Here is an 11886-nt window from a genome sequence, read left to right on the forward strand (position 1 = left end):
ACGTGGTATATTCCAGCATGGCACACTTTCGTTCCAGGTTGTGTTTGTTCACTGCTGACTCTTGCTCCATTTCTACATCCAGTGCAGTCTCCTCCCCTGGAACATTACTCCTCTTGGACCGAGGACAGCGCACAACTCCTGCACATACAAAGGGGTTTGACTATCAGCATGAGAACTCAGACTTCAACCCATTTCCAACTCACCCTGCTGTGACAAATTACTGCTCCCACACAGTGCAAGCACTTTTACCCCTTCTCCATACAACATGCTACCTTCTCACAGAGAAGGGCTGTTATCAAATTTGACACTTTTATCAGGGCAGCAATGCTCTGCCATGAACACTGCTCTGGAAATTTCAAGTGGATCACAAATTCATAAATTAAATGGACAGAGCTCCTAGCTTGTTTTTTTGGGCAACCTGACAAGAGAACAAAACACTGCAAGTGACAAAGCAGAGCCTGCCTCAAATGTAAGGAAAGGAAAAGGAATTGTGGTGTGCCCAGATACAACACTAAAAGTGCTAAGAAGGTACAATCATGCCATACCCAAAGGTGTATTCAGGCAGACACACTGCAGATCAAACCAGAAGTTCTCCACGTCCTGCATGGTGTTGAGGACGTACAAGCGGCGCTCGAAGGGACGACTGCTCTGAGCCAGGTTGTAGTGGGGGTCACATATGGTGGTATCAACAATCACAGCATTTCTCTTCATATACACAAACACCTGCCAAATGCAGAGCATTTCAGCCTGGCAGGGAAAACTCATTGAAGCTGCCTAATTCACAGGACATGCAGTCTAGTTTAGGGTGGCTTAACAACCTAGGGTTGGTCTCTTCTCCCAGGCAACCAGCAGCAGGACAAGAAGGCACAGACTCAAGCTCTGCCAGGGGAGGGTTAGGTTGGATATTAGGAAGAGATTTTTTAGGGAGAGAGTGATCAGGCATTGGAATGTGCTGCCCAGGGAGGTGGTGGATTCAGCATCCCTGGAGGTTTTCAAGCTGAGACTGGATGTGGCAGTTAGTGCCATGGGGTAGTGACCACGGTAGGGTTGGACTTGATGATCTTGGAGGTCTTTTCCAACCTAGGTGATTCTATGATTCTATGATCTGAAACATCAGTATTTTATTTAACTATTCAAGGTAATTATAAACCCCAAATCTTGCATTTATTTCCCTGGACAAAACCCATGAAGGATAATGGCTAAATTTTACCTGGTCTTTGTCTTGAAATTTCTCTGTTGGGCCAAACTGTATCAGTCCCATGTAACATAATCTCTGAAGGCTTTCTATCACTGAGAAGATGTACCTCCTGCAGCAATATTAGTATTACAGTTAGCACTCATGAAAACAGCACAAATAATACCAGAAAACACACCATTTTCATGCACAACCTGAGCTAAGATCTAACTGAGTGCAGTTAAATGGGAGTTGCATCTTAGCAGTTTTCTCTGGAGGTCAGAAGATCAAACCTAGAAATAGCAAAGCAAATCTGGCTGAGTTAGAAGCTTCAGTGAATGGAGGGGGAAAGGGGCCACTTGGTTATGGATCACATTGTTTTGCATAAACTTATCAGATGGAGCATGTAGTTTTAAAAACCACCCCCATAAATCCAGTTTCCTTGTTTCTAAGACTTAGCAATAGGTTAGGACTTGCAAATCTGGACTAACCACAGGCCTTGGCATCTGACATTGCCCAGCCCTGTGCTCTCTCCCCAGTGGCACATCTGTAGGTTTGTAAAATGCCACATAAGCCTCCAACCATCCAAATCCAAACTGTTAGCAATGTCTTTCTGGGGAAAGTTAACATGGTGCTCTTGATTCCACACATCCAAGTCACTTTTCTTTAACACTGTTTGCCCATCCTATTTTCAGTCCAACCTCAGTTTTTCAGTCTCCAAGATGAGGAATGGCAAACCATGGCAGACATGCCACTGAGAGCACGAGGGGAAACTGAATGGTATGTATGAGAGGCAGGAGCTGGGAAATGTGGCAGGTTCTGAAAGATTTATGAAGGACAGCAACACTTAGAGCCTATTAAATTCTGAATTTAGCAGCAGTCAGGACTGTGTTTTATAGGGAAGCAACATCCTGCTGCTGAGTTATGAAGGACAGAACCCCCCAGTTCTCAAACACTGCCTGACAGCATGCATGAATATTGTTTATTAGGTGCTTATTACCTTCTCTTTGGGAGAGAAAAATACCGTTTGGCACACTTGCTTTGCAAGATTGATGATCCTTGTCTTAAGCACCAAAGTTCTCTTTGACACAAACAGGAAATAACTGAGAAAACAATCAGCCACTGCTGCTTCCTCTCTAGAGCCACTTACTTTGACTCATCTGCTTACCGTTTGTAGAGAAGCTGCTGTCGGACTGGCCTTGGAAGAAATCTGATCAGAGTGTGCTTTTTGAGGGGATCATTTAAAAAATCTTCCAGACCTTCCACCTAGAATTATTTTAGAAGTTCATCAAAATGCAAAATAGAACTGTGAAGTACAAAGCTTTGCTTACTAGAACCGTCTACTAAAATGTTGTCTTTACTACTTTTGTAAAAGGCTTAAACATTTTTCTTGTTAATCAATGAGGCAGCAGATTCAGTGAGACTCTAAAAAGCTCTTGGCAAAACACTAGCTTAAGAATCTTCAGTATTACAGGGCTATACATTTTTCACAGTGTGTCTATAAAAGCAACTCCTTTTTCTGTACAAGACTAAAGTGTCTCCTCTCCAGGGTCTCGTTCTGTTCAAGCTGATTAAGGGTCTGTTTGTTACAGGCTGTAGGTACAGTTTAAAGGAGAAGAAAAAGGCACCACACCTTGTAGCTGACTTGTACTATCTGAACAAAGATTGAGAGAGGCAGGCAGAGGAGGATGTCACTAACAAGAGCCCATCCAAAGCCGAACTCTCTGTGGACAGGGAGAGGAGGGACATAGCGTGTCCACGACGTCTCATCCACGTACACTGGGAACAAGAAGAATGGCTCAGGCTCAGACAGGACAAACCTAACAGTTATATCAACAGTTTGACTGTGAGTGTTCAAGCAGAACACCTCTGGCAATTCATAGTCTGTCAATCTTGAGTATCTCCAATTACCTACAAATTGTCTAAACCGCTGATTTGCAATCCCTTCTGAAGCAAATTTTTACCTATCTTTCAGTGCTGAACCATGGCAAAAAGTCTGTAGTAAAGTCAGGATGTGTCACTTACCTGTTTGATTAGACAACTCTACTTCAGTCTCCTGTGCAGAGACTTCAGGTTTCACCACAGCTGTCACAATTTCTAAGGTCCCATCTGGCTGTGCTTCAATTACAGCTGCGTTCTCATCCAGCCCTTGTTTTTTCTCACCATCACTACCCCTTTTTTGCTGTGATCCATTTAAAGGGTGTCCATAGATTAAGTACCAGAGGAACATGTGGGCCATTCTTAAACGAGGCATTTTGGGAAGAAAGCCAAGAGAACGGCCAAGTCCTGGAACTGGGAGGGAAAACACCAAACAGAAATAAAAAGAGGATTAGACCAGGAGAAACAGCTACCTCTGCAAAGCTAAGATGAAGAAAACTGGAAGGAAAGATGGGCAGCTGAAAGTAAATACAAGTTACAAACAGTAAAGTAGTAGAGAATAGAAGTACTCTAGTTCACAATTGTAAATAAAAGAAGCAGCTAAGAAAACATTGAACAGTGAGATTGCTTTAACTGTGAGCTCAACTGCTCTACTAGAGAAGAAAAACCCCACTTGGATCGTACTCTCAATAGTAAGTGGGAAAGTGAAAGATGACAGAAAACCCAAAGTTGGCTGTACCTGTAACAGGGTGATAGTTTTTTAGCTGTGTTACACCCATTTTTTCATCAGTTTTTCTTGCCCGAGTATTATCAGCTTTACTTGAGCTTGCCCATTTTTTCATCAGTTTTTCTACTCCGAGTATTATCAGCTTTACTTGAGCTTTCTTGTATTTCTCCTGAATCAGGAACTGCCTCTTGCCCCAGGTTTTCTTCCTCACCATGGTCCTGGGATGTTGGTGTTTGGGGAACTTTAATCCTACAGGAAAACCACATAGCACTTTGGTAAAAACCAAGCGGAGTTCAATTCCTCTTCCATCCTGACCTCAGGAAGACTCAGCATTTTGCCTCATCTTTGTGCTTCTACTCTTACGTTGCTAAGGAAGAGACTTTTTCTTTGTGCCTATTTCCTCTGCATCTTTTTGCACATATTAGACAAGCCAAGTTCCCCCCAGGCCATCCCACCCACCCAGTGACTCACCTGTTGGAGATGCGGAACCGAACCTGCTCGATGGCACTTCTCACCAGGGGATCACTGGGGCTCACCGAGGGGTGCACAACAAACTCTGCCTGTTCAGAGCAGCAGAATAAAAACAAAAGGTACTTTATGGAGATACTGGCTCTTAGTCAGCTGCGTAAGTTATCCGAGGTTAACAGACAATTAACAGTAGCCACAATGGGTGAATCCTAGGCAGGTTAAATAAATCACAGAACATTAACACTCTTGGATAAAAACTCCTGTTGAGAGTTTGGATCAAGCTACAGGCCAGAGCTCATGGTCTCTGCACCCATGAACAGGTAATAACATCTCTACAAATCTCAGGTTTTGGGGCTTGACATGTTAGGCTGAGGGGGATGAGGGAAAATCCAGCCCTGGGAAGGCCAAAGCAATATGTATTGTGGCTGAAATACACAAAGCTCAGACTGGTGAGATTTCATCTGTTCTCCGTATTGTGGCTGAAATACACACAGTTCAGACTGGTGAGATTTCATCTGTTCTCTACAGTAATTGTGCAGCAGGGAATTTTCAATGGATTCAATTCCCTGCTTATGAGCATTTCACAGTAGAGTAAGTGACAAGGCTCAGCTTTACAACCACAGGCATTTTACTTCCAAAAACCTCAATAACAGTGGATTTTTGTTTTAAAAAAAAATCCCCAACAGATCACGTTCTGTAAACTTCAACTCAGAAGCTAACTTAGGATTTTTCATACCCTCTTGGCTTTCAAAGTAGAATTATGGTGCAGCCTGACAGTGCAGGGAAAGCACCATGAATCACAGAACTGATAAACAGCAGAACCTCTCAGAAGGGAGATGCAGTGACTTTGATCTCTAGACTGATCCTTGGTCTCACAATTATCTGCAGCACAAGAACTGAAAGCAGTGACCTGGTTTCCACAGCAGCTCGACTGTGGGTTGTGCTACAAGGGGTGAAGCCACCCACATATTTCAATAGAAAGGCCCAGACCAATTTGATAACTCAGAAGGTTGTGAGAAAAAGCTGCTTCTGGCAGGGTTAGTGCAGTCACCTTTTTGATGATGCCATCCTGAATGACAGTGGTGCGGTAGAGCCTGAGGAGTCCTTCCCGCGCCAGCTTCTGCACCAGCCGAACGATGGACTTCTTGCAGCACTTAGTGGAGACACCTTCCTGCTTCTCTTGATCCATCACCATTTTCTGAAGTCTAAAAGATGCAAAATATACTTTGCATTTTAATCCCAGCAATGCTCCAAACTGCCTAAGCAGTTTATTGGAGGATGTGGGGTGAATGGGTATTTTCCTGCTCCCAGCAATTCCTGCTCTCTTTTCTCTTTTTGCTGTTGACAACTGGTAACTTCACTGCAAATTTCAGCTGTATTTCCTTTGTGCTCAAGCATTTCCTTGTTAGGGGAGAACTGCTGCTCTGATGCCAGTGAATTCCCAATGCCTGATTTCCCTGTGTATGGCTAGAGCACAATCCTGAATCCAGCCTCCCTGAGGTCAGCAAAACCTACAGCTTTGTTAGGGGGTGATCAAACATGCACAGTCTGCACTTGCAGTTGTGAGCTCAGTTCAGAAAGCATCAGCCCCCCAGGAATGCACTGGTGTCACTGGACTCACATGAACAAGCTCTCGATGAGCCGCAGGTTCCTCACAGCCTCCACGATGAGGTTCTGGCGCTTCAGCAATCTGTATGTCTCGTGAGACCTCTCCACTGCTGTGGCCTTGGAACGTTTTTCCTTCTTCAGGCCACATGTCTTCTAGTGCACAGCATGGACAAAATAAAAACATTACATAAACTATCCAACCTCTTCAGCCTAACGTTGGCTCCTCGTAACGTAACGTCTGAGGAATTTGGAGTTTTGATGTGTTTGTCTGTACCAAACTAGTTGGATGAAGATTAGCTTTTATGTCATCTTCCCAGGCAGGGAGACCAACCAGATGACATGCAGCACTTGTGTGCATAGACAGGACAGTAAATAATGACATGCATTAAGTCAACACTGGGAATTTGGAGAACACCAGGGAACTAACCCAGAACTGTATTTTGGCTATTTACCTTCCTATCTCCTGGAAAAATTTTTACTTACAACTACAATGCAGCCGAAAGCTGAATGTACTTTGAAATGAAATTGAAAAAACCCAAAACAATTCCATAAATAAATGCAAAAACTCTAGCTTAAAGCCTTGCTGTAGAAGTACATGACTTGCTCAGGCAGCCACAGTGACAAGAAAACCGACATGATCTTACCTTAGGGTCTTCAAGTCTGACTTCCTCCACCACAACCACATCCTCATCTTCATCACAACAGGTGCAAAGACTGGACTCCTGCTTTATGGTTTCCAAAGTAGAACTCTCTCCTGAAATGTTGTCTGGAAGATCATCAGGATCTTCAAGGATTTGAGGAGAAGGCACCTTCTTCCCCTGAGACTTCACAGCTGCTGGTTTTGAGCCTGCTTTGAGAGCAAAAAGCCTTGTAATGGTTCTGCTCTCAGTTCTCTGCTCAGATTCTCCCTCTCTGAGGCATTCCCTCACTCACCCACCCAGGCAGCTGCATCTAAAAGCATTCTGCCACATTTTTCACATGTTCTTCTACCCTGCTGGAAGCAGTGGCTTGACCACAACTGCCTTCAGCTTCTAAAAGTACAGTTAAAAGAAGTGACCTCCCTGTCATCTAATAATTCTCTCCATGCAGAAGTCTCTTCATAGGCAGACTTGGAAGACCATGAAGGGCCAGATTAGCTTATCCAGAAACTGCTGTCTGAAGAAAGAAGAGCTTCTGTCACAAAGATTATCAAGTTCTACCAGAAACCTGAGATTTCTGACTCAAAGCAGAACAGGAACAAGGATTTAGTATTACTCTAAAGATAATCTACACAAGAAACAGAGATCTGCTCTCCTCTCTTCCCTTGGATTTTATCAGGGAAGTTGTAGGAACTATTAAATAAAGTAAAAGAAGAAACCCCACCATATGCTTTTGAAAGGAAGTGCCGAAAGGTTTGGTAGCTTTCACACACAGATGTTCCAAACAGCTGAAGAGGAAGCTGAAGCAATTAGCTTCAGGGCACACAGCATTTTTGTTACAACATGCTTAGGTGAAAAAAGCTGTTTGTCAAGTCATCCCAACCCCAACTACCATCCCAACCCTATCCATAGGAGCACAGTGTGCTCCCTCACATTTCATGGGCATGGGTAAAAGAGGAGCTGTGGCACAGTGTAAGAAGAGGCAGATTTCTTCCTGGTGATTAGTAGCAACCAGGGACACTACTTGGCACACTTCAGCCCTGAGCACCTCAGAGATCACCACACTCAGTGTTCCAAACCATAACAATTTGGAGGAGAAGCAAGGAAATAACCAAGCAAGTGTAAAAAAAAGTAAATATATGACCAAAGACTTTAATGGAGGCTAATAGCATGTTAGTTTTTTTTAATAAAAGGATCCATAAGAAAAACAAAGGGTTTTCTCCAAATTTGGAAGTCATGATCTACCTTTAGCTGGTGTTGACTGATGGGCATCATCTGGGAAACTTAATTTCAACAGAGAGCCAGAGTTGGCCTTCTGACCGTTTCCTCTCTTCTTGCCATCTTTTTCTTCTTCTTCATTGTCAGACTCTGAGACTAAAGTATCATCTTCTCCAAGAGACACATCTTCCACGGGGGGGGAATATTCTGGCACTAGAGCCAAAGTGACTGTGGCTAGCTGCTTACTCCTGGCCTTCTCCCTCTCAAACTGACGGTTTAAATCACTCTCCTCTGCAAAGATGTATGAAATGTACTTTGTTGTCCTTTGCCGACCTTCATCCTCCATAAAACCCTAAGGAAACAATGGGAATGTTATTTTTACCACCTTACTTCTCCATTCTCACAGTGTCCTCCAGCATCAGCTGTGGGAAAATTTTCTGTTCTCTCCTCATATCTAAAGATATCCTGTTGTTCTAAGGAACAAAACCATCACTAGCCTCAACATACAGAAACCAAAAGAAATTCTGTGCTTGAACAATAAATAAATCTGCATTACTTGTGAACCAGAACGAAACACCCACAGTGTGTGGGATGTAGGAGAGTCTAAGGGAGAACAAACTATAGGTATTCAGACTAGAAATCAATTTTTTTTCAGAAAGTAAATGTCAGTGAAATAACTGCAATGCACTGAATTATCTGGAAATAGGAAGTTTAATCACAATAACCTCTACAAAAGTTTGGTTCCCGAATTTACTGGTATTTTCAAAAGGCAAGTAGGTTAATGATTAATGATTTTAAATGGTCAGAGGGTCTTGGAGAAGATGCTTCAGTAGAGGATTGTGCAAAATAGAATTTGTCTTCTAGTCAAAAGTTAAGCAAAGTGGCTCTTTTGAGGTGAGAGGCAGTTGTGCTCATCTCTGTGAAGCGCATGATGGTGCTGGGAACAGTGTTTCCCTGGAAGTGGCACCCAGCAGAATCTCAGCAGCTGCTGTGGGTCACCAGGACGTGTGCTCCACACAGACCCAAGACATGGAGCCACGTGCATTTTCCCCCACAATCTTTATTAACTGAGCACCCAGTTACAAACTAATGTAAACCACTTGTACATCTGGGTCAGTGAACCATGAGATGTCAAAGCAGCTAACCAGGAATGAATCAAACAAAGGGATGTTATGTTCTAACAACTAGACCACCCTCAGATTACAGTGGGTTACAATCTTGTCTCCTAAAACCTTCCCCTCAGCTGAATTCATACTCTTCAACCTTACCAGGACTCTCCCACTGTCAATATTCAAATCAGTGCTGTTTCCAATACCTGAGGTTAACAATGTTGTCACATATTCCCACAGTAACCACAATTGTATCTTCAGTTTGAGTAAGTAACTAGATTATTTTACTTTAGCCTTACCTTGACAACTTTGTACCTCTCCAGAAGGCGACAGAGCATCCTTGCTTCTAGCTTCCCCACATTCATAGCCAAGCGAAGTTCTGCCTGAGAAATGCCTTTGGTTCCTCTACTTTCAACTGTTTCAGAAAGGAAACCCCAAAAATATCTCAGGAAAAGAACCTGACTGAATTAGATACACATACATTTGTATATACATTACTATTTGCATATGCCAGAGTACTAAATTTAGGATTCTTCACTAATTAAAGACACTGTCACAGACAAATACTGTCACAATTTTACATGAAGCAGTGCCCCAACAGAAAGAGGTTTTCTTCATGATCCTTTCTCATCCCACCACATTCTGCTCCTGCCTTGCTGTTTTACTTCAGTGGTACTGAGCAGTTGATAAGCTTCCAGGGAGGGCTAATAGGTGGCAGCACCTCCAGGCTAATCTGGACACACAGCTCATTTTGCAATGAAAAAAATGACACTTTCTGACCAGAACTCAAAAACTACACAATATATACATTTCTTTTACACATACAAGGAGTAAGAAGGTAATGAGAAAAGTCTTAGGATGTCTTACTATATCACCTACTTAGCTCATAAGCCTGGGTGAGCATATCCCTTTCACAAACAACATCCACAGGCTGAATAGCTTTTGTCATGATCTCTTCTTCATCATCATCATGATAATCTTCCATTTTCTTCTGAAATTCCTTCAGCAGTTTAAGGCAACGGACCATGACATCAGTCCCTGTGAAAATAAATGTCAGTAACAACTACCAGCAAAATGCAGGGGGTGTGCACATGTTTAAACCATTTTCTTCCTTTCAGCAGCACAAAGAAGCAGCAGTGTAACAGGGAACAACTGGCTAAAGACAACTGGGTATTTTTAGGAAAGGTTTGCAATAGCTTTTCCCTATATATGAATCTGTCTGAATGTCTGAGATGCTCCAAACCTTCCTGTGCCCATGTTAGGACTGCTCAGTAGGACAAATTTCAGCAGCACAAAGAAATTAATGGAGGGATTAAGTGCTGATCCCTAGTATTACATCTGCAGAACACATATCTGACTGTGAGAACACTCACTGGGTATAAAAACATTCCTTTTGACAAGGACAGAACAAACTGCTGCCCACCAGAGTCTCACACATGATTTAATTCCACATCTTAATACATTACTGTCCAGTGGCTGTGCTGGAGTAACTCTCCACTCACTGGGAACTCAGAGAAAAGCAGAGCAGAGTGGGGACAGATGGCTTCAGGAGAGCTGTGGAGATCCTGTTTCCTGATACAAGGGTGACCTAGTATCATCAGTACCATCTAGCTGAACCACTCAAGAGTGGTAAGCTAGAACTAGGTTACTGTACACTGCCAGCTTAGAAAGTTGCAGTGATTCAGCAGCCACTGCAGGAGTAGCCAATTCATCCTGCAGCAGTGGGTGGAACATCACCCCACTGGCACAGCCTGCTGTGAAAACACCAGGTGAAAGCTTTAGCTGAAATCACTAAGGTTTCAGCTGATAAATTTAATCCTGTGTATGTATCTGACCAGTTACTGGTGCCTAACTGACACCAAGTTAACCCACAGTCACTTAACCATGTGACTGAGCCCCAGACCCAGGTGATTCCATTCTTTTTCCCTAAGATGCTGCTCAGGATAGGGTTGCAGGCACTGCTGTTACATCCTCTGTATTTCTACAGCCCATTAATTTGTATTTGAAGTAGTATTTGAAAAAACAAACAAAAACCCCCAAACCCAAACAGATTCCATTTCCTTTAGCTCCTGCTACCCAATAATGTGCTTCCCATAGCAGATGCTGTGGCTTCATCCTCTGTGTGTCCCACATATTTCTATCTGCTTTCCTGTATAACTCCAGAGATTAAACAATCTTGATCTCTGATGAAAATCAGCTATTATTAATTCATCCTCCTTTAATACCTAGTGTTTTTTAAGGCATTTTTGTGGATTTTCAGGTCTTACATCTGTAAGATGGAATTACCACTCAAGTGAAAGATTCATCAAGTGGCATTTTTCATGACAAACATAGCCAGTAAATGCAGCTGCTGTTGTGCCAACCTCTGACAAAACAGGAAACATCACTGCCTTGGGATCTGCCACCAAGTTTATAAGTGCACTTGTATTTCCTTGGCTTCTAAGTAAAAACCTTAATTGGAAGTTAGAAGGTTTTTGCTACTGACTATAAAGTGCCTTTTAGGAGTACTATCTAGTCTTTTGGTTTTTATTTGCAAGTGCTTTCAGCTTATTAGAATGACTCTGAACTGAAGTCAGTAGGAGGAAGCATAAACTAGTATCACCAGCTACAATGCTGCTCACAGACAGTGTGAGACAGTCTGGATTTTGTCAATGCCAATTTTAAATGGTGTGACTAGAGGTTCTGTAAGTCTATAAGGGTCATGAAAGTGGCTGTCATAAAAGCCACTGCATGTTGAGACACTTGCTCAGACCAGAAATAAATTGACTATGCACAGTAAATATTTTGCCAAACATCTGATGACAATTTCCCCATACATTTTACTGAATACTGATCTGTTCTAGAACATTGAGGATCTCCACTGCCTTCTTGAACCTGTGAACTTGAGTGAATTCTCCTGTGTAAATCTCCCTCTGATATTCATAGGGGAAGGAGGGAACCTATACATTTCATAACAAACCAACTCGTTCAATCACTCAGTACAATGTGGGAGATTTCTCTCCTGACCACGCTCAGTGCTGTACCTACTTCTGGCCTTTGCTTTTCTTTGCTCATAACACAGTTTCC

General features: G+C 42.7%; 1 protein-coding gene across 1 annotated transcript in view; it reads right to left on the reverse strand.

Moving 5' to 3' along the window:
• Nucleotides 1-11886, reverse strand: part of GTF3C1 (general transcription factor IIIC, polypeptide 1, alpha 220kDa) — a gene marked incomplete at its 5' end in the record, with an annotated part of 34915 nt that overhangs the window by 18112 nt on the left and 4917 nt on the right. Inside the window, 15 exons of the mRNA XM_009075499.1 lie at nt 3-138; nt 546-723; nt 1211-1307; nt 2343-2440; nt 2808-2953; nt 3200-3466; nt 3792-3866; nt 3907-4049; nt 4251-4339; nt 5299-5452; nt 5869-6005; nt 6500-6702; nt 7739-8063; nt 9120-9235; nt 9700-9858. Of these exons, the coding sequence (XP_009073747.1) occupies nt 3-138; nt 546-723; nt 1211-1307; nt 2343-2440; nt 2808-2953; nt 3200-3466; nt 3792-3866; nt 3907-4049; nt 4251-4339; nt 5299-5452; nt 5869-6005; nt 6500-6702; nt 7739-8063; nt 9120-9235; nt 9700-9858 (2323 nt within the window). The remainder of the gene's footprint in view (nt 1-2; nt 139-545; nt 724-1210; nt 1308-2342; nt 2441-2807; nt 2954-3199; nt 3467-3791; nt 3867-3906; nt 4050-4250; nt 4340-5298; nt 5453-5868; nt 6006-6499; nt 6703-7738; nt 8064-9119; nt 9236-9699; nt 9859-11886) is intronic.

Source organism: Acanthisitta chloris, unplaced genomic scaffold (assembly GCF_000695815.1).
Source record: "Acanthisitta chloris isolate BGI_N310 unplaced genomic scaffold, ASM69581v1 scaffold29725, whole genome shotgun sequence".
NCBI classification, from domain to species: Eukaryota; Metazoa; Chordata; class Aves; order Passeriformes; family Acanthisittidae; genus Acanthisitta; species Acanthisitta chloris.